Raw genomic sequence first — 21,191 nt, forward strand, 5'->3', positions numbered from 1 at the left:
TCCTGCACACATTTACTTACTCACACCAAAGTACATTTTAGAGTAGAGGATTCACAATCAATAGACTCACAATAGGGAATTGGATATGACTAAATTAAGAGATAAAATGAAAAATCCACAAAAATAAAAACAGAAAACCAGTTGCTGAGTTTACTACAATTTATTTTTTATTTCAATATCTAAAACAATGAATAATACAAAAGGCTGTACACAGGAAGATAGAAACATGCCATCATGGTGTTGAATACGCCTTCACTTACTGGACGTTCCAGCACTTATTAACGTCCAGCACACAAATTAAAATCACTTTTTTTTCTGTATTTGGACGAGTGGAGACGTAAAACAGGACAGGAAGAGTAAATTCTCTCTAATCTATTGATAATATAGTAGCATGGGCAGCGTCACAAACGTCCATAATAAGGTCGAGTAAAAATCCTTCAAACATGACATGAAAAAGCATCGGGACATACAGAACGATCTGGAATCTCAGACGAGTTACGACCACGCAGTGATAACGAGACTGAGAAGGAAAAGAAACAGATAGAATTATAGCAACTTTGGTAAAAAGTAGATAAGTTGTAATATACAGACCAGCATTATTCCTCTCCACTAACATTACAAAGTCTAAAATGTGAAGCAGGTTCTAATATTTTCAGTTATAAACAGTCATGAATGTACAATATTTACAATCCTGCGGCTTCTCTTGTCCTGCTGTTTGCACCGGAGCTCCGTTACTGCACAATAGTTTATTAGGGCTTTTATTCACTCAGGTGAACCCACACGACTTCTTCAGACTCGCCGAGCCAGGAATGGCTTACGATGACCGGCCTGTTAGGGTCACCTTAAGTGGTGTAAGGAACACCACCAGTGGACTCTACCTTTAACGTTCATAACATAGTACTGAACTGCTCTTCACCTTCTCACAGGCTGATGAATTTGGTTTTGCCCAAAAATGGTTTGAGGAACGGGCTTTTTAGGTTCACTGAGATTTGTGTGGCCTGCATCAGTCTTTAGGTTTCTGTTTATTTTTGGACTGGAGTGGACCATGCCGGACCCTGTGTATCCTCCTCAGTGTCTTGCAGACCAAAAATCAAGCCTCCTCATTCAGCATCAGTGCTGTTACTGCTGCGATGCCTGTTGTTTTGGGATGTGATGTTGAATAAACACACATTTAGGTGTCCGTACAGTGGATATACACCTTGTGAGGGCGTGTGGGTGTGAGCACAGAGAACATATATCACCTTATAAGATCACGTCAGGCTCCGTGATCGTAACTACATGATCAATAAACCATGGTGTTAAGTGTGAAGACATGATTAACACTGAACTCATAATTCACAATTTAAAAGAAAAAAGAAAGAAAAGGAAACTCTACACGTTGACCTGAAACGTTCGTCGTACGTCTACACACGCGGCCCGGGCGTCGCCGCCCGATTAATTACACAAAAATATCCGTTATTAGCAAAAGAATTCTCCACGTTGATAGAAAAGAACACGGCTCCTGTTTAAAAGGATTAAAAAAAAGGATAAAAGTGAGTCTGAGGGTCTCTGTGCAGCGCCGTCGATCAGCCAGCAGAGGGCGTAATTACAGCCGTTATGAGGAATCCCCTCCGGCGGAGTTATACCCTCCTCATTCCTGCTGAATTACGCCCTCTGCTGGCTGATCCAGATAAAAAGTGTAACATCTCCATGGCAACCAGCAGGTACACGTCAGCACTGCGCCTCATTAAATATCGGGTCGGTTAGGGGGCGCTGGTGTAGGTGACCCTGTATCTGTTGACGGGCTGGAAGTGCAGGATGTGAGGCTCACGGCTGGTCTTACAGGGCCACAGATCCTCCAGACGGTCACCCATCAGCCACCTCCCGTTCTGGGCGGCCTGCTCCTCGCTCACGTGGTCCTTCCTCCACACGTCCAGCCAGCTCTGGAAACGCTGGTGCAGCCGTGTGCTGACCTGCTGATGGGACTGCACACAGGAAGAGCGGTGGTTAATAAAACGTACTGGGGACCAGTCTACAGACCAGTACTGGTCATATCCAAATCCCCAGATATATCTCCTCAGTATCATGTACGGAGAGTCACACACTGCTCTCCATCATTCACCATCTCTGTGCAGTACCTCGTATCTACAGCAGAAATGGCGAATTCCACCCTCCAATCACGTCTCGTGTAGGCGTGGCTTTAGAAATCGCATTAATGCAGCACAGTGGAGCTATTTTTCATGTCTACAGAAAAGGGCCTTCCCTAAACTGTTGCTGCAAAGTTGGATGCATGTGATTTCCTTTATATCACTGATTTATTACACCTGTTGTGGCTAAAACACGTGAATTCAGTCATTAGAAGGGGCGTCCCAATACTTTTGACCATATATAGTGTATACCTGATGTGCTCTGGACAGAGCCGTGCGTCTGTACAAGTAATCCTCGGACTTGATGACGTACACCATCTTGTAGGAGTTGAGCTTGAACAAGCATTCCTTCTTAGGGTCCTCGGCGCCATCCGGGGATTTCTTAGACGCCTGACTGGCTTCCCTCATCTGTACGTGCTGCCCACGCTGGCACTTCCTGACCCGCCGGAGATTCCTGCCCAACAAAAAAAAAGGAAAGAAAAACGTCACAGTGATGCGCACAAGACGCATGCATGTGACCAGTAAGAATCAGCCAATCAGAAACGATAGATTATAGATTAGATAGAAGATTCAGGGTGTGTTCGAAAACCTACCTAGTGAGCTGCCTTGCTGTCTTACTGTCTACACAAGCAGCTGCCTCAGTAGAGAGGATTCTAATAAGTCAGTGACTTATAAGTCAGGTTATTCGAACGTGCTACTTAGACAGCGATTCCATCGGGTTTAGCATTTCGCATCTTGCCATTAAAACCAATGGATGAGGTAGCACAGCACGCTAACGTCAATATAACATCTCCCTTCATGTACCGATAACGGTTACATTTCCTGACGAGCCCGAACTTGCAAATAAAAACACTCGGTACAAGTTTATACAAGTTAAAAATCTGTGATATTTTATTTACGTTTGAAAATAACTCCATTCGTTTCTCCACCCAGTCAGCCATGTTTATTTTTCTGTGAGAGAAGAGCACCCGACCCGCAATGAATGCTGGGATTGCCTCGATCACTAAGGCAGCGTCGGATGCTCCCTCGTTCTTGAGCCAAAATAACATTGAAATATGAAGATACCTCAGTAGTGAGGATTTTAAGGCATCTAGGATTTCGAACAGCCTCAAATGCGTCTATGTAGAGAGAGCGCTAGCTTCTCCAACACACCCATAGTGTGCGGTGCACCCTCCGCTTCATTCACAGAGTCACTAAACTAGGTCACATTCACGGCAAGCTAACGTTTCATTTCCCCACTTCTATAATTTATTTATTTATTTATTAGGATTATTACGTCATGTTTCACACACTTTCATTCTAGCCATTTCTCAATAATAATAATAATAATAATAATAATAAAGCAAAAACAAAGAAATGGGAGTTAAACAGGCAGCATTATGGAAGTGGGCGTGGGCACTGGCCTGTTGGGGAGAGGCAGGGTCGGAAGGATTCCTCATAACTGCTGCAAATACTCCCTCTGCTGGCTGATCGATGGTACTGCACATAGACAGTTGATGATGTATATTGGTGTGAACCGTCGTGGCAATCAGACTAGGTTCAGCACTAAGAGTCCAAAGTACTGAGTTAAAATACCTCTATAATATACCTGGCACAAGGCGGGGCACACCCCAGCCTGGCACCAGTGTTTTATAGGCTATTTACTCTCATCCACACCAAGGGACACTTGAAAGTGTAAGAATGACCAGGGTAGCTGAAAACCTGGATTATTAGCCATCAAACAACCCCCAATGTTCCAGACTGTTCCAGACACAGGGTAGCAATGCTGTTCATTTCAGAATCAGTGCTACAAAACCGGTTCTTTTGGAAATCACCAAACTGTGCCAGACTCCGGGACCGGAAAATCCCCCGAGCAGATACAAACAACCTAACAGCTCCAACGATCATAACACAAAAAGAAACAGAAAGAGCTCGTCCCTCGTTGTTCATTTAGGAGGAGAAAAAAATCACACACACACACACACACACACACACCCTGAAACACACCTAACATTTAAACATCGCCCCACCCGCTTCTCTTCACCAACAAAACTAACGGTCAGAGCTAGCCAGGCTGGCATCTAGTCCCTAATCGAGTGAATCTACGAGGCTGGGGGTGTTTATTGATTTATTTTTTGTTTTAGGAAGTGAGGGTTAAGAACTACCTGGGCAGAAACACGGGTTTCTGAGAGAGCTGCTCCCTCAGCTCCAGAGACGCAGAGTCTGAGCTCAGGTAACGATCCACGTAATCCGACCAACGCTGCAGGAGAAAACACAAAAATAAAACATTCGATTTTTTTATTTTCTTACTTTTCAGCTGCTATATTACAATCAAAAAGACACGGTTTAATATTTAGGTGGAAGACAGGAATTGATTAGGAGCTTGAACTAGCGACCTCCTGATTAACTGCCCTCTGGTTGTAACACCTGCTGCCCCAGGAACATCAAACATGCTGTCAAAGCTCTTAATAGAACCAGATTGGGTGAACACTTCGGAACTGAGTTTGAATTTCAATCCAGCCGGGCGCTCACACAGGCACAATCGGGCGTGTTTCATGCAAGGAAGGTGGGACGGTGTGTATTTGATCAGATTGAGAAGTGGATATGACTAAATTTGGGGGACACAGTGTTGAAGTTCAGTACCTCCAGCTCCATGGGTTCATCAGAGTTGTCTTCCTCCGAGTCCAGTAACTCCACCGCCAACTGTACGCCAGCCTTACTCTTCTGGAACAGTAACTGCACGCGCACACACACACACACACACACACACACACACACACACACACACACACACACACACACACACACACACAGTTTAGTCTGTTACCCCCTGTCTCTGTGCAGCGCCGTCGATCAGCCAGCAGAGGGCGTAATCCGCCAGAGGGGATTCCTTATAACTGCAGCAATTACGCCCTCTGCTGGCTGATCGACGGCGCTGCGCAGAGATACATACACGTGTGTGTGATCTGTATGACTCCATACCTTGAAGCAGTTCTCGTCAGCCATCAGCTGCTCGGCTCGGCGCTGGTATGCGGCCTCGGCGGCGGCCCTGGAGGACTGGGTGGGCGTGGTCCCGCCGGTGGCTTTATTAGAACATTCGCTCAGGTATAGGTCCGTCACCTGAACGCAGATCTCGTCGCTCACCATGTGCTGGAGCTGCAGGATCGAACCCAGACAGATGAATCAGTGGCTCAGAAAGTATTCACACCCCTCGACTTTGATGTCGAATGGATTTAATCATTATTTATAACATCAATCTGCTCTCAATCATCCAGAATGATGCTCCAGACCATGCTCAGGTTCATCCTGTTTGCTTTATTGATGCTTGACATATCTTGAACTCAACTCAATCCACCTGCTGCAGTCTGAACTGCACTGTACAACTAGATTTGATAAAGATAATCCCCAGTGTTCCTCACCTGTCTCACAATGCTCTGGATGAGCTTGTCCATGGTGAAGGCGATGTAGGCGTGGATGGTGAACATCTCCCTCAGCTGGTCCTCGTACTGAGACGTCTCCATGTTCATGTCCAGAAGGTTCCTCACCATCTCCAGAAAGGCAGAGTAGTAGTCCTCCACGTCCACGTCCACTGCAAAAGAGAGACAGGTGTACAGGACCAGCCACACACCTACCCTGACCACACCATGCTAGTCCCACCCGAGCTGGACTTACGTGGCTCTCTGAGGCGCAGCTGGAAGGCCGGACTGTCGTTCTTCTCCCGTTTGAACCCCAGCACGTCGCGCTCCCACTCGCGCTCCCTGGCATCGTCCTCGATCTGCTTCTCGGCCTGGTTGTAGACGCGCAGGAGACGCGAACACAGCATGTGGTGCAGGCGCAGGAAGACGTACCAGTTGTTGTTAACGCAGAAGAGGTTGTACGCCTCGTCGCAGGAACTCAGCTTCTGCGCCGCCGCCGCCGCCGCGTGGCCGAACAGCAGCCGGGACTTGGGAGCGGCCGTACCGTTGGGCTTCTTGGCGCCCTCGTCGTCCGGCTCGGCGTCGTCCTCCTCGTCTTCTTCCTCCTCCTCCTCCTCGGCGTCGGAGAGCTCGCCGCGCCGGGCGAACAGCATGTCGGGGATGAAGTGGTACACCAGCTGCTTGATCTTGTACTTGTCGTCCTTGTGGATGCTGGACTGCCTCTTGACGTGGTGGATGATGAGGGAGGCGGCGTCCTCCAGGATCTGGCCGTCTTCGTACGGCAGGGTCATGTGGGGGCCCAGCGTGGGGGGCCCGTTCTCTTCAGACGTCTGCTCCTGTCGCTACACAGAGATGACACGAGACGTTTAGGATCGGAACAGTGAGCACAGTATCGAAAACGGTCCGGACTGGATACCAGACCCTGTGGGGAGTCGACGTACCTCATCGTACTGGTTCTCGATCTCGTTGAGCAGAGTTTTGGAGCGGAGCACCTTGGTGTCGTTCTGTTTGAAGTTGATGCCCTGGTGATCTAACGACTTGAGGTAATACTTCTCGTTCTGCTCCCTCCAGATCTTGTTGAAGCCTCTCTGAGCGTCGCGCCACTCTTCTTCCTTCATCTTCAACCTGGGAATAAATAAGAGAGTCTCAGCACCAACGTGTCTGTACCGCTATTACACAGAATTAAAAACGTTCTAACCATCATTCAGCACGACACATTGACGTGTAGTAACTTCATTATTTATCTTTGTTCAACAGTTTATACACATAATATCCTGGGGACAGTAATGGCACCGATTCAGCTGAATGACCCAGAAGTTCCGTGCGCTCACCTTTTCAGGACGATGGGGACGGAGACGGCGGGGTTCCGCTTGAGGCCGTCCATGATGTCGGCGGCTTTGTCGCCGTATATCCTCTGGATGGCTTTGCGATGGATGACCTCAGACGAGCCTCCCATCGTGTTGTCCAGACGGAATTTGGCCTGGTCTTCTGCTGACATGCGCGAGAGCTTCTTCTGAACCGTCTCCAGGACGCGGATGGTGGCCAGGTTGGTCTCCAGCACCATGTCGAGCTGGCCGGACACACAGCGGAAAAAACATTTAGTAGCTGCGACAGCACGACATACAGGTTTTTTTTTGTAGAAGCATGAAAAGATGGCAAGACCACGCCCCAAACGCCGGCAACACAGAGCCGTGTGTGTGTGTGTGTGTGTGTGTGTGTGTGTGTGTGTGCACTCACCTCGAAGCGCTCGTCCTCACATCTGTATATGTGCTCCTCATACTGGGTCTTTTTGGAGCTGACAAAGGTGGAGTCCTCAGACCAGGACGGGAACGAAACCCACGTGTCGTTCAGCACCTGAGGGTTCACACGAAACAAAAGGACCAATGAGGAGCTTCCACACGCAAACGTTCAGTCAGAATAATGTCACTATATGGTCAAAAGTATTGGGACGCCCGTCTAAATTACATTTTCAGCATTTATCCAAAGTGACTTACAGTACTTAAACAGTATACTATCTAAGCACTTGAGGGTTAAGGGCCTTGCTCAAGGGCCCAACAGTGGCAACTTGGCAGTGGTGGCGCTTGAACCAGCGACCTTCTGATTACTAGTTCAGTACCTTAACCACTAAGCTACAACTGACTAATTTCTGAATGCATGTTTTTCAATCAGCCAGCAGAGCCATTACATGTCAGCTAATGAGATGCTTTCAACTTTGCTGGGAAGGGCCTTCCCTAAACTGTTGCTGCAAAGACATGAAGAAAAGCTCCAGTGTCCTGCACAGAGCCTTGAGCTCAGCCCCACTCAACAGCTCAGGGATGAACCGGAACATCAACTGATCAATCAGCGTCATTTTTTGACTAAATGGGCACAAATTCCCACACACAGACACACTCCACAGTCCTGTGAGAAGCTTCTGAGATGAAAAGATCACAGAGATATCAGCATAGTTATTGAGATGTCAAGCGTCCGAATACTTTCAGTGCAGGCGCCTCGACCAGACAGCAGAGGGCACAATTGCACAGCATCTATTGGCCACCTAGCCAGGTTAACAGGCTGATTGTGGTGGTGGGCTAGCACATTAGACCACCATGCCAACCGGGCACCGGCCACCATCGGTCCAGGATAACCCACTCACCTCCTTACAGAGCGGAGTCCTGCCCGTGCACTTGGGCTGCTGGTAGCTCTTGGGCAGAGCTCTGTAACTGAAACCCAGCCTCTTACAGGACGAGTAGTCGATCTCCATGGCGATGCCCTCGGTGGCACGCTCCTTGGGGAAGCTCTCCATTTGGGCGCACTCTTTGTAGCCCAGGAAATTTTTGAACCAGGTGAACAGCTCGGGGAATTTCCTGCCAGAAGAAATGATCAGAAATGAGTTCTCAGCAACGTGTTTATGAAGTTTAAAGATAAAAGAAGTACAGAGGAACCTCCATTTAAGGGATTTCTGATTTAACGGACAAAATCTGTAAAATAGAACGTCTGGTCTGATTGTTTAAAATTCCCAGTAAAAACACCAGTAGTGCAGTAATTGTCCACTAGGCGGCGCATGTCTCTGTTTACATGAGTTATAGGCTTTATTTTGTCAGGAGGCTCGCTCTGTTCTCTACAGTAGTACAGATTTACAAATTTAATAATTATTTACAGGTTTTACATGACATTTTACTGTTGATCATTTGCACATGTTTAGCACTTTTGTGGACTTTATGAAACTATTGCATTTTACACACCAGTGCTCCCCTCTTTCAATCCATTAAATCAAATTTCCTCTCTAATAAATGTCTACATTAGTGTTTATATGGACATCCAGCATTTAATCACGTTTAGAATAACAATCACAAGCAAAATGGGGCATCATTATTCCCACCTACCCTAGGAACGGTAGCACCAACTGCACCAGCTCTGCTCGTGAGATCACCTCCTGGTTGAAGAGCACTAAGCAGCGCAGGAAGTTGTCGTAGGCCTCCGAGCTCCGCAGTGCTTTCCTCACCTGAAACCAAACATTTTTATTTCATTTATTTATTAGGATTGTAACGTCATATTTTACACACTTTGGTTCCTCCACAAGGGGGCGTTTGTGTACAAGTTCGTTATTTTATGTGCCTGTTAAAATACGTTCATTTAATTATTATTTTTGTTTATTTTTTTTGGCTTGTGACCCACACAAGGATTTAAAAAACTGTACTGTATGACCAAAAGTATTTGGACGCCTGACTGTGTGAATGCTGTTCATTCCATTTAAAAAACAAATGGAATTAAAAGACGCTCTTCTCTCTGGAGTGTCTCTGTGTGTGGGAATTTGTGCACATTCAGTCACAACAAAGCATTTGGAGCATACGGCTGGGTGCCGATTGATCAGTGGGTGTTCCGGTTCATCCCAGAGCTGTTGAGTGGGGCTGAGCTCAGGGAATCATGTCTTCATAGAGAGAACGGGGAAAGGCCTTCCCTAAACTGTTGCTGCAATGTCAAAAGCATGTAATTTCCTTTATATGACTGATTTATTACACCTGTTAATGACTGCTGTGTCTGAAACACATGGATTCACTAATTAGAAGGGGCGTCCCAATACCTTTGAGCATGTAGCGCATGTCTGACTTACCTTTTCGAAAAACAGAGTCTCTGTGCCTGTTCCAAACTTGTTGCCCTCGGTTACCGGATGCTCTTTCCCCATAAACTTCGGCTTCTTCTGTGGAGAAGGAAGAGTTACACAAGGTGATACCACCACCTCCACCACACTTCACATCCTAACATGTAAACGGTACAGATCTCCCCAGCAAAACACAAGCACATGCAGAACGTCCTTATACTGCAGGGAATAAAAATCACCTTTAAGGGGGGTGTAGTGCCGGGTCCAGAGTGCCTGCGGATCTGGCAGCCGTTCTGGTTGAAGCGCTGCTTGTTGTTGAGCTGAGGCCTCTTCAGCACGCCGCCGGGGTCCAGACGCACCGTCTCGGCCTTCTCAGCCACCGTCTTGCCCAGCAACTGCACAGATAAAGGAACATGAGCACATTACAGCACATTGCTACGCTCCTAATCACGCTCAAATTTATAAGCATAACAAAATGAAATGTCGTGATTGGCCGGTTTAGAACAACAGGGAATTAAAATAAGATGAAATCTCAGCAGTGCTACTGTTGCAGACAGAGTTGCTTCTTACCATTGAACTGCTGGCGTCCGGCAGGAACTGTCCAAACTCAGACAGCAGATCCTCCTGGTTCTTAAAGAGTCGAGCCACCTGAGCGTACACTTCCTGCTCGGTCAGGGTCGGGGTGTAGTTCCCACCGGCTTCCTTAGCATTCCGCTGCTCCTTCTGCACAACAAAATAAAAAACTCACATTCACCAACATCTAAAGGACAACCGTCCACGATCCGCCAAATCCATGCTATTTCTGTCCCCCGGACATTATATGTCTAAATGTAGATGACAATTACATTTAAAATGCATTTTCAATAGAGCAAAGTGTCCTGCACATTAATCTAATTGCAAATTTAGGATATAAAACTTAAAACATTGCTCCGCCCGTTCTCTTACCTGGTAGGTGTGCAGGATCTCCAGAAAAGCCTTGTAGATATCCGGCTGGCCCTGAAAGCGGTTCTTGATCTTGTTGACGTAGTTGATGGCGTGGTTGAACTCCACGGGCTGGTTGTTCTGCAGCGGTGGGCCGCCGGCCGGCGTGCTGCTGACCGGAGTGTGTGACTGTACCGAGGGGGAGCGGGGCGAGGCGTAGGACGGGATGGACGGGTTGTGCTGGCTGGTTGGGGTCAGCGCCGGAGACTGCATGGGCTGAGAGAACACAGGACGACGTGAAATGATGTTACGGTGAGGGTTACGTGTGTGTGTGTGTGTGTGTGTGTGTGTGTGTGTGTGTGTGTTTACCTTGCTGATCTTGGCAGGCGTGGGTTGGCTGGGCATGCTGAGGGCAGCAGTGCTGGCGGGGGCCGACGCCTGGCTCTGGTGCTGGCTCTGCTGAGCGGTGGGGATGTTCTGGGTGGAAATGCCGTGCGGCGTGATCTGGTGAATCTGGCCGGGCGTGGTTACGTTCACCAGGTCGTTGGTCTGCACTTCGATCTTGTAGCCGGGCGGCAGGAAGGTGTTGAAGCCCATAATGAGGTCCGGGTGACCCTTAAATAGCTGTGAGACCCTGTTTATCACACCCGGCGTGTCGATGCTAGAGACACAGGACACGCACGTTAGCTGGAAATAATACAGGGCCACGCCTACCGATCGTCGTGACAACGTGACTTAATATTTTTAAAGCGAATAAAGCCGAGTCACACTGACCTTTGAGATTTAAATTCTTTCATGATGTCCAAAAAATCATTGTAGACCTGAGGCTGGTTTCCAAACTGGAGCTTTACCTGATCAAGGTAGGAGAGAGCGTCTTCAACCTGTCAAGATACGGACAAAGTGGTGAATTATGAAGAACATCCATCGGATCAACATCTAATAGATCCCTCTTATAGACCTGGAAGACTAAATCTGTAAATCTGTAGCACATGAAGGTCGTACCTTGAGCCTCTGGAACTGCTGGCCTGCAGTGGGAGCAGGAACAGTAGGAGCGTGAGAGTGACCGGGACCTGCAGCAGCTCCCGCTGGGTTTACCACAGGACTATGATGATGGGCGCCAGCGTGAACTGCAGGAGCGACGCTGTGTCCGTGTCCTCCAGAGCTCTGAGTCAAGGGCACCTGAGAGCGCAGTGGGGAAAATAAACTTGCTGTACACCTAATAACGATTCCTATAGGGGGTGAAAATGTTCACGTACCTGGTAGGTCTGAGAGACCTGAGAGTACTGCACTCCAGCAGCAGGCTGCATGTTGTCTAACGCGGCCTCGTAGATGGAAGATGCAGAGGTAACGACACGGTGCGGAAAACCTTCAGCACCTCCCGGGAGCCGCCGCTGAGTTCCGAATACTGTATCCTGATCCTCCAAGCGCCGCTTCATTATGTACTCATACTCCACAACTCAACCCAACCTGCAACAGCAAGACAGGAGCCAAAAACCATCAAACCATCAAATATTTCAAAATGTTATTCTATACAGTAAGTCTTGATAAATAAAATACAGTCAGTTCTGTTCTCGCCTGCAACAACTAATGGAGGTAGCATCATGTTATGGAGAATGACACGCCGCACATAGGTTTTGAAGGAATAAACTGGCACCTTGTGCATCTTGTGTAGAGAAACAGTGTCCCCAAAAAAGATCTGTTAAAGAACTCTGAGGGGGAACACGTCCAGACATTATTAATCCCAACAACACTGCTGCACCTGCTACTATCATACACACACAGAACAGCACACAGTACCCTGTTAGTCAGTGCAGAGCTGAGACTGATTCACCACCCACACATCGTTTTTAAGTTGATAAATGAGATACAGGAGGGCGATAAAGTGTATAAAGCAACAGAGGGGCTACAGTCAGTAATTGTATACCCACAAAGTTCATCTGTATTGTAGCTGAAGCTCATATAATAACCAATGACAGCAAGGTACCAGACAGGTGTTTCTAATAAAGTGCTATCACAACCAATGACAAACGTTAGTTTAAAAGGCTGGTTGAGCTAGACTTTTTATTACTAACTAATTAACCAGTTACTAATGACTTTTTTGTGATTCTGTAACTGTGGGTGATAAATGTGTGATTATATTCGAACTTTAAAACTACATTCTTGACGACTCCATTCAATCAGGAAGTCTCGGAGAGTGGTTCCGTCCCAAACCGCTCAGTACAACACTACATAGTGTGCACTTCACCAATACACCTCGTGCTCGTTGTGCACACTACCTCGCAAAGTCATGGGCAATTTAGGACACATCCCTCAGGAATGACTTTACCCGTTAGCGCGCCGCTAAAAACAACTCTGACTATCAAGTTACACGTGATTAAGTAGCTCAAAAATCAAGGTAAGTTAAATCTGTCATTTATTTGATAGTTATTGCAGCTTATTGGAAAAATTCTCGTCAGGAAATTCTAACACGGTGTTAGCACGACAGCTAGGTTGGCTAACTCGCTGGGCATAAGTCAGACATAAGGTTAACTGTCTAACCTTACACTGTTTATTTACAAACCTGTTTATTTCCTTTAAAGGTGACAAACATGTCTAAAACAATTCGTTACATTCTACACAAATCTCCACCTGACACACTGTGTGAGTTACATGCTAACATGCTACTAACATTCATTCTCTTAACACAACTCGGAGCTCCGCCCCAAACCGCCCCCTACCGCCCTAAGTAGTGCGCACTATCACAGTCAAACACACATACAAAGTGCACCGTACGTAGTGTATCAGGGTGCAATTTGAAACACGACCCAAATGTAACGTAAGATATAAAGCGTCCAGCTGGCGTGTAAATATATCAGAAAACTCACCTCAACCGCAGACAACAAATGTGATAAATAGTCGATAAGCTAGCGTGTAATCACTCCGGTGCGTTCGCACAAATGTCTGTCACGTAAAAACAAAACTTTAATGTTTAAAATCATCCATTCGACGCGCCGCAGCTCTGCTAACATGCTAACCTGCTAATTGGCTAACATCGGGGGCGAAAACAACCTCTCAGTGCGAGTCTCTAAACAGAAGGCGTGGCCTTGGGTGGTGAAACGCCCATCAAACGATTCTATTGGTTGATTTTGGTAAAAAGACGCCCATATTGAAAAGAAAACGCCCATTGGAAAATCTTATTGGTCAGTTTTGCAAGTTCTATAATCTTATTGGCTATCAGGAGTATATCATTATCAGACATCTATAAGCGGAGTCATGTCGATTTGCCCAGTGATGGCCGTGAACGTTCAGCATGGAGCTGCTGGAACTGGTTCCATTAGATCTGATTTACTGGTGTGCAGTTCACTCACTGGTGCACTGAGTGCATTCACATGCATCAGATTACTGCAAGAAATGCGCATGTACTTCAGTAGTTGGTGGTAATAGTAATTCCACTAGAATGGAAATACACTTTATTAGTCTTTATACAAAGTACAACCTAATTCTGTCTGTTATTCTCAACATGAATCATATAAAAAGAAAACAACACACAACAACACAGATGCTTAACATAGCACTCCTTTCATGTGTGTTTTTATTAAGAATATAAAAACAAACTCCATCACTTTTCTACATCGTCGCCTTCTGATGCATTTTTCCAGCTTCAGACCAACTATTTAACGCCGTCAGCAAAAATGTGTTGGGTTGAGCTCGTAGCCACTGATGCTCCGCTGCTTTCACATCATCATCACATGAAAATCTTCTTCCCCTTAAAGCTTCTTTCAGCCTCCAAAAAGGTGGAAATCAGATGGAGATAAATCAGGACTATAAGCGTCTCTCAGTCACGAGCGATTCCTCCTCCTCCACCCTCCCTGAGCATAACCACAATATAAAAGCACACAAACTGTACATGTATATGTATTAGCCATTAAATAAAACTACACGTATGATATAGATGCACTTTTGTGAGTAAACAAATACTGACTGTAGCCTATCAGATGCTATTAATTAAAAGGGGCCACCGTCTGACCCGCAGTGACCAGATGATGTTTGGGTGGTGGATGATTCTCAGCTCTGCACTGACACTAACATGGTCATGACATGGTAGCAGATGCAGCAGTGTTGTTGGGATGAATAAATCCTCTTCATTAGGACATGTACCCTGTTAGTGCTGGTTGTAGGTGGTCAGTTACAGACACAACGTTTCTTCATCTTCCTCTAGTCGTTTATCAGTGGACACTTTCTCCTGCTGGTGGATTTATATTTCTTGACGTTTAGGTGTTCAGTTTGAAGGGTTTTACCTTCAGGAAACGTTATGTAGAGCAATTGCTAGCTTTGTGAGATCTTTGGAGGCTCCTACTTAAGCGCCTCCACAATCTCACAATTACTAAGGGAACTGATTTCTCTGAACCCAGAGTTTATAAGTCAGGGGTGTTAATAAATAAGTAGAGATGTGTGTGTGTGTGTGTGTGTGTGTGTGTGTGTGTGTGTGTTGCTTTAATAAATCACACATGAAGGCAAATTTTTCAGTAAACTGGGTTTTTTTCAGGTGTAATTCAGCCGTGCTGGGTGAACACGCTGGCAGGCTGTGTAATCTGTTTTAATGCTTTATTGTAACTCACACTGAACATTAGCACGACAGGAAAGCCTACAACTACAGAATAAATGATGTATTTTAAATGATTTAGCATTTTGTTATGTTGCTTACTATCATTATTTATTACTCTGATTATTATCACGTTGGCTGCAGTGATGTGGCCCGCTCGAATCGTCGACACGAATTGTGTTCAGCCCGCTAGGACCGATTTAAAAACTCACAACAGTGCCCGTTATGCCAGTCTACTTGTAAGAACAACAGAGATCCAAGAAGTCTGAACCCTGAAGCACTCGACTGCAAATGACAGCCAGCAATCCTGATCCAATAACTCTTACCTACAAAAGCAATAGGAAAGGTAAGAAAGGTTGTGAGGAGACCCGCAGGGTGAACAAAGCCGGGCAATTTACTCCATCAGCACCGAGACACCAGAGAAAATAGTCTTCTGGTGGATTTAGTACCACACTGCGGTGGAGAAAAGCAGACTTTGTGCTGGTGATTGGAACAGAACAGGTCATCGTGAACAAGCAAACAAACACGGACGCTTCAACTCTCACCCGACTCAGAGAACAAATATGATTTAAAACGGTAGATCTCAGTTTCCTAAAGATAGATAGACTGATAAATAGACAGACAGACAGACAGACAGACAGATAGATAGATAGATAGATAGATAGACAGACAGACGGATAGACAGACAGATAGATAAACAGATAGATAGACAGATAGATAGAGAGATAGACAGACAGTGTATGTATTCTATCAATATATAACAAATATCAGTAAAAAGAGCACAGTGCAGTATCACAAATGGAGAGCAACACACTATCCTCCATGATCAGCCTCACCCCCTGTGCAGGTGCCTCAACCTGCCAGCAGAGGTCGCACTTGTTACAATGGCAAAACCCGTTACAGCTGAGGGTTCGTGTGTCTGCGCAGGCGCCCGGCCAGCTGTTAGTAATAAACCAAATATTCCTGATATTGAAACGATATTGTGAACAATTAAAAGAGCATTACTACATTGGGACATTACGACATCTGGGAATGTGAGTATTTTTTATTTTACAGAGTCTAAAATAATTGGAAAGGAAATCTACCCTGTTCACCCTGACTCTCCTGACTCTGCTCTCCTCAGTAACTCTTCACTATATCAGATGATGTTGCAGTGATTAAAGCAGACAGTGAAGGAATCAGCTCTGGGTTCCTCCCATCTGCTTCTAAATAATCCTGATCACAGAGCCTGAGGGAGAGGAGATCATTCAGGGATCCACACTCACCAGCAGAGGGAGTCCAAGTATTTGATGGTACATGTGAGGGTGAGGGATCTATTAGATGTAAATCTGATGGTGTGTGTGAGGGTGAGGGATCTATTAGATGTGGATCTGATGGTGTGTGTGAGGGTGAGAGATCTATTAGATGTGGATCTGATGGTGTGTGTGAGGGTGAGAGATCTATTAGATGTGGATCTGATGGTGTGTGTGAGGGTGAGGGATCTATTAGATGTGGATCTGATGGTACATGTGAGGGTGAGGGATCTATTAGATGTGGATCTGATGGTGTGTGTGAGGGTGAGAGATCTATTAGATGTGGATCTGATGGTGTGTGTGAGGGTGAGAGATCTATTAGATGTGGATCTGATGGTGTGTGTGAGGGTGAGGGATCTATTAGATGTGGATCTGATGGTGTGTGTGAGGGTGAGGGATCTATTAGATGTGGATCTGATGGTGTGTGTGAGGGTGAGGGAGCTATTAGATGTGGATCTGATGGTGTGTGTGAGGGTGAGGGATCTATTAGATGTGGATCTGATGGTGCGTGTGAGGGTGAGGGATCTATTAGATGTGGATCTGATGGTGTGTGTGAGGGTGAGGGATCTATTAGATGTGGATCTGATGGTGTGTGTGAGGGTGAGGGATCTATTAGATGTGGATCTGATGGTGCGTGTGAGGGTGAGGGATCTATTAGATGTGGATCTGATGGTGCGTGTGAGGGTGAGGGATCTATTAGATGTGGATCTGATGGTGTGTGTGTGAGGGTGAGGGATCTATTAGATGTGGATCTGATGGTGCGTGTGTTAAGGTTAAAGTACTGGTCTGGTAACCGAAAGGTTGCAGGTCCAAGCCCCACCACTGCCAAGTTACCATTGTTGGGCCCCTGAGTAAGGCCCTTAACCCCTAAATGCTCGAGTTGCTGTGATCTAACAGTATGATGAATAAGTAATAAATGATGCGGAGTTGAATGTGGAGTCTGAAGTGGACTTAATGTAAAGATGATTACAGATTATGTCCTGGCGGGAGCTGATGGAAGTGATGATTGCCTACGACGTCTCCGAGCAACCAGGAGCTTTGAGATAGGGGGGGTGCAGGCGGTAAGGGAGGGGGGTGTCGGTGGCACATGCCTCTAATCATAGTAAAAGCCGCGACTCCAGCGAGCCGAGCTATAAAACCCACGTGAAGGTGCTTTAGGACGTCCATACCTGTTCAGTCCACCATCAACACAGAGTATCCAGCTCCTCCTCCACCTGTTTTTGACTCCTCCAGACTCACCCATCAATTCTGACCAGAGCAGGAACTGAAACAGCCCGTCCTCCTACATTTTAAAAAGTGATAGAAATGATGAAGACCATGAAAACACGAGGAGAACATAATAAACTCCACTTGATCACTAATCTAAGATTTATTAGTACAGACTCACTATGATGATGGCGCAGGAGTGAACGACTATTTAGCGGCGCAGAATAAATGAGTTTCTTGTAGCGGTGACCTTTACAGACTGACGGTCACATCGATTCTCAGTTCTCATTCAGACAGAGAGAGAAAATACGGCTTCAAAACACCAGAGCTGTGGAACACCAGAGCTGTAAAACACCAGAGCTGTGGAACACCAGAGCTGTAAAACACCGGAGCTGTGAAACACCAGAGCTGTAAAACACCGGAGCTGTGAAACACCAGAGCTGTAAAACACCGGAGCTGTGGAACACCAGAGCTGTAAAACACCGGAGCTGTGGAACACCAGAGCTGTGAAACACCAGAGCTGTAAAACACCGAAGCTGTGGAACACCGGAGCTGTGGAACACCAGAGCTGTGGAACACCAGAGCTGTAAAACACCAGAGCTGTAAAACACCGGAGCTGTGGAACACCAGAGCTGTGGAACACCAGAGCTGTAAAACACCAGAGCTGTGGAACACCAGAGCTGTGGAACACCAGAGCTGTAAAACACCAGAGCTGTGAAACACCAGAGCTGTGGAACACCAGAGCTGTAAAACACCAGAGCTGTGAAACACCAGAGCTGTAAAACACCAGAGCTGTAAAACACCAGAGCTGTGAAACACCAGAGCTGTAAAACACCAGAGCTGTGAAACACCGGAGCTGTAAAACACCAGAGCTGTAAAACACCAGAGCTGTGGAACACCAGAGCTGTAAAACACCAGAGCTGTAAAACACCAGAGCTGTGGAACACCAGAGCTGTAAAACACCAGAGCTGTAAAACACCAGAGCTGTGAAACACCGGAGCTGTAAAACACCAGAGCTGTAAAACACCAGAGCTGTGGAACACCAGAGCTGTGGAACACCAGAGCTGTAAAACACCAGAGCTGTGAAACACCAGAGCTGTGGAACACCAGAGCTGTAAAACACCAGAGCTGTAAAACACCAGAGCTGTAAAACACCAGAGCTGTGAAACACCAGAGCTGTAAAACACCAGAGCTGTGAAACACCGGAGCTGTAAAACACCAGAGCTGTAAAACACCAGAGCTGTGGAACACCAGAGCTGTAAAACACCAGAGCTGTAAAACACCAGAGCTGTGAAACACCAGAGCTGTAAAACACCAGAGCTGTGAAACACCGGAGCTGTAAAACACCAGAGCTGTGAAACACCGGAGCTGTAAAACACCAGAGCTGTGAAACACCAGAGCTGTGGAACACCAGAGCTGTAAAACACCAGAGCTGTGGAACACCAGAGCTGTAAAACACCAGAGCTGTGGAACACCAGAGCTGTGAAACACCGGAGCTGTAAAACACCAGAGCTGTGGAACACCAGAGCTGTAAAACACCAGAGCTGTAAAACACCGGAGCTGTGGAACACCAGAGCTGTGGAACACCACGCAAAAAATACCATCGATAAACTACGACAGAAAAGAAACGAGGATAAAATCTGAAAGTTTTAAATGGAAGTAAAATTTTAAAAGTCATTGAAAAAAAAACATCACATGACTGGAAGTGTTTGGAAAAGGAGATCTGTATAGTGCACGGAGAGTCAATCACCAATCTCTGTTATCCTCCGTCTCTGTGCAGCACCATCGATCAGCCAGCAGAGGGCGTAACGGCAGCAGCGATGAGGATTCTCCTCCGGTAAACGTGGATCTTTAGTGTTCCTTAAAAAGAACCCTGGATCAGGACAATTCGTTTCATCAAATCAGATTCGTCTGCTGAATCACTCACACACTGCGGAGGTCGTGCATTCAGTCCTGTACCATTCTCTTGGTGTATACACTATACTGACAATTCATTTGGACGCCCCCTCTGATTATTTAATCTGTTTCAGTCACAACAGTCACTAACAGCTGTAATCAATAATGATGTGAAATGATGTGCTTCAGACTTTGCAGCAATAGTTTAGGGAAGGTCCTGTCCTGTAGATGTGAAGAAAAGCTCCGGTGTCCTTCACAGAGCCCTGACCTCTGGGGCCCGGTGGGGCCCTCAGGAGCCCCTGTCGGAACCATAAATCACAGGAACTGACAGAGACTGTGTGTGTGGCAGCTTTTGTTTGGTGATACGGATATATCCAAGCCCGCGCGTAATGAGCTCGTTCATCGTCCTTTGAAGCACTGAAGCCGGGAGGTCTGGGAACAAAAGGCGGCGGTGGCCGGCGGACCCGGCCGGTAATGAGCGGGTGGACGGAGCGGCGGGACTAATGACCGCCTGTCACGCCGCTGATGATTTCTGCTCCGTTGTTCACAGGTTCCTGCCATCAGCAGCCTGGCACACGGTGCCAACTGAGACGAGCTCCTGACGGGCATGAGGAGGGTGAGTGAGTCACTGCTTTATATCATATTATATTAGTCATATCCAATTCCTCAACTGTATTTCATTTCCACTCTACTGCTGCAGACCACTCCTGACCGAGGAGGCTTGTGACTAACACACGTGTGCAGCACCGACCGCTTCTTTTCACCCGCACCAGGGTTCATATGGAGATCCGTAACGTGCACAGAGTGTCAGGCACTGATCTCCATGACCCCCCATCTCTGTGCAGCTCCACTGATCCATGAATTATTAACCAATGACTAAGCTGAACCCTGATGCTCCGTCCCGCTGCCCGGAACAGGACAGAACTGAGCAGAACCGAGCAGAACCGAGTGGAACCAAAGCAGAACTGAGAGGAACCGAGCGAGCTGGCCTGTATATGTAAACGTCGGTCCGTAATGAAGTCGTGTTTGGAGCCGTCTGGCGCTCAGCAGACGTCTGGTCCCACCGGACCGGAGCTACAACACTCGTTAGGCACGATTGAGTCTTTACGTCGCTGCCACCGCCGCCGCCGCGTGTTTAACAGTTACACAGACCGGTGCTGTTTTTAGCAGATGGAGGATTTTAAAGGCGGCGGATTTGCTCGATGTGACACGGCGTATAAACTTTATTTAGCTCTCGGTTTAGCATCGCCGGCGCGTTTTCTGCTCAGCTAATCCGTGCTCTTTCATTTACCTCACAAATACTCGTGTATTCTCTTTAAAAGCCGCGTTTATGATCCGAGAGAACGTTTTACAGTGTGTGAGGGAAACGCACCCGGCGGAAATCCTGACTGCTCTCTTTTATTTGGTTTGAGATGTTATTGAGGGGAATCATCATAAACGCTGCAGTTACGCCCTCTGCTGGCTGATTGAGGTGCTGCACAGAGACGGGGATAATGGAGATCGGTGCATGCCTCTCTGTGCGCGATACGGATCTCTGTATGAACCCTGATTGGCTGATTCTGTCTGCTGCACTGACGATCGTTTCCGCCAGGCGGCGCCAAACCTGCACAGTCAGTATTTTTCAGGGTAATTCTTTTATTTGTTGCAATTTTAATAATAAGATGATTTTAGTTCATATTTGTAATAAAATAT

General features: G+C 46.7%; 2 protein-coding genes and 1 long non-coding RNA gene across 5 annotated transcripts in view; 1 reads left to right on the forward strand and 2 right to left on the reverse strand.

Moving 5' to 3' along the window:
• Positions 1-145: 145 nt before the first annotated feature.
• On the reverse strand, positions 146-13,518 carry sin3ab (SIN3 transcription regulator family member Ab). The gene is made up of 21 exons (XM_062989985.1): positions 13,388-13,518; positions 11,780-11,990; positions 11,526-11,702; positions 11,298-11,404; positions 10,893-11,184; positions 10,548-10,799; positions 10,173-10,325; positions 9,842-9,997; positions 9,615-9,701; positions 8,887-9,005; positions 8,157-8,367; positions 7,259-7,375; positions 6,853-7,091; positions 6,463-6,646; positions 5,778-6,363; positions 5,525-5,694; positions 5,088-5,261; positions 4,749-4,841; positions 4,271-4,365; positions 2,379-2,580; positions 146-1,964 (listed from the first exon to the last, which is right to left on the reverse strand). Exons 2-21 carry the CDS (start codon positions 11,957-11,959, stop codon positions 1,743-1,745), a joined length of 3,816 nt encoding a protein of 1,271 aa, XP_062846055.1. The 5' UTR covers positions 11,960-11,990; positions 13,388-13,518; the 3' UTR covers positions 146-1,742.
• The window catches only part of lingo1b (leucine rich repeat and Ig domain containing 1b), a 37,047-nt gene continuing 28,688 nt past the window's right edge, over positions 12,833-21,191 (forward strand). For 2 of the 3 annotated variants that reach the window (XR_010007837.1, XM_062989986.1), the window contains exons 1-2: positions 12,844-12,918; positions 20,050-20,115. Coding sequence is in view for 1 of the 3 variants with exons in the window: in XM_062989986.1 (XP_062846056.1) it covers positions 20,107-20,115 (9 nt within the window). In the remaining 2 variants the exon portion in view is untranslated. Of the gene's footprint in view, positions 12,919-20,049; positions 20,116-21,191 lie in introns of all 3 variants that reach the window. The other variant, XM_062989987.1, reaches the window with a different exon arrangement.
• Positions 14,014-18,165, reverse strand: LOC134304332 (uncharacterized). Its single transcript, XR_010007818.1, has 3 exons — positions 17,785-18,165; positions 17,567-17,679; positions 14,014-14,371 (listed from the first exon to the last, which is right to left on the reverse strand). It is a non-coding gene; the product is annotated as an uncharacterized LOC134304332 (long non-coding RNA).

The sequence above is a fragment of the Trichomycterus rosablanca genome, chromosome 27, assembly GCF_030014385.1.
Source record: "Trichomycterus rosablanca isolate fTriRos1 chromosome 27, fTriRos1.hap1, whole genome shotgun sequence".
Taxonomy (NCBI): domain Eukaryota; kingdom Metazoa; phylum Chordata; class Actinopteri; order Siluriformes; family Trichomycteridae; genus Trichomycterus; species Trichomycterus rosablanca.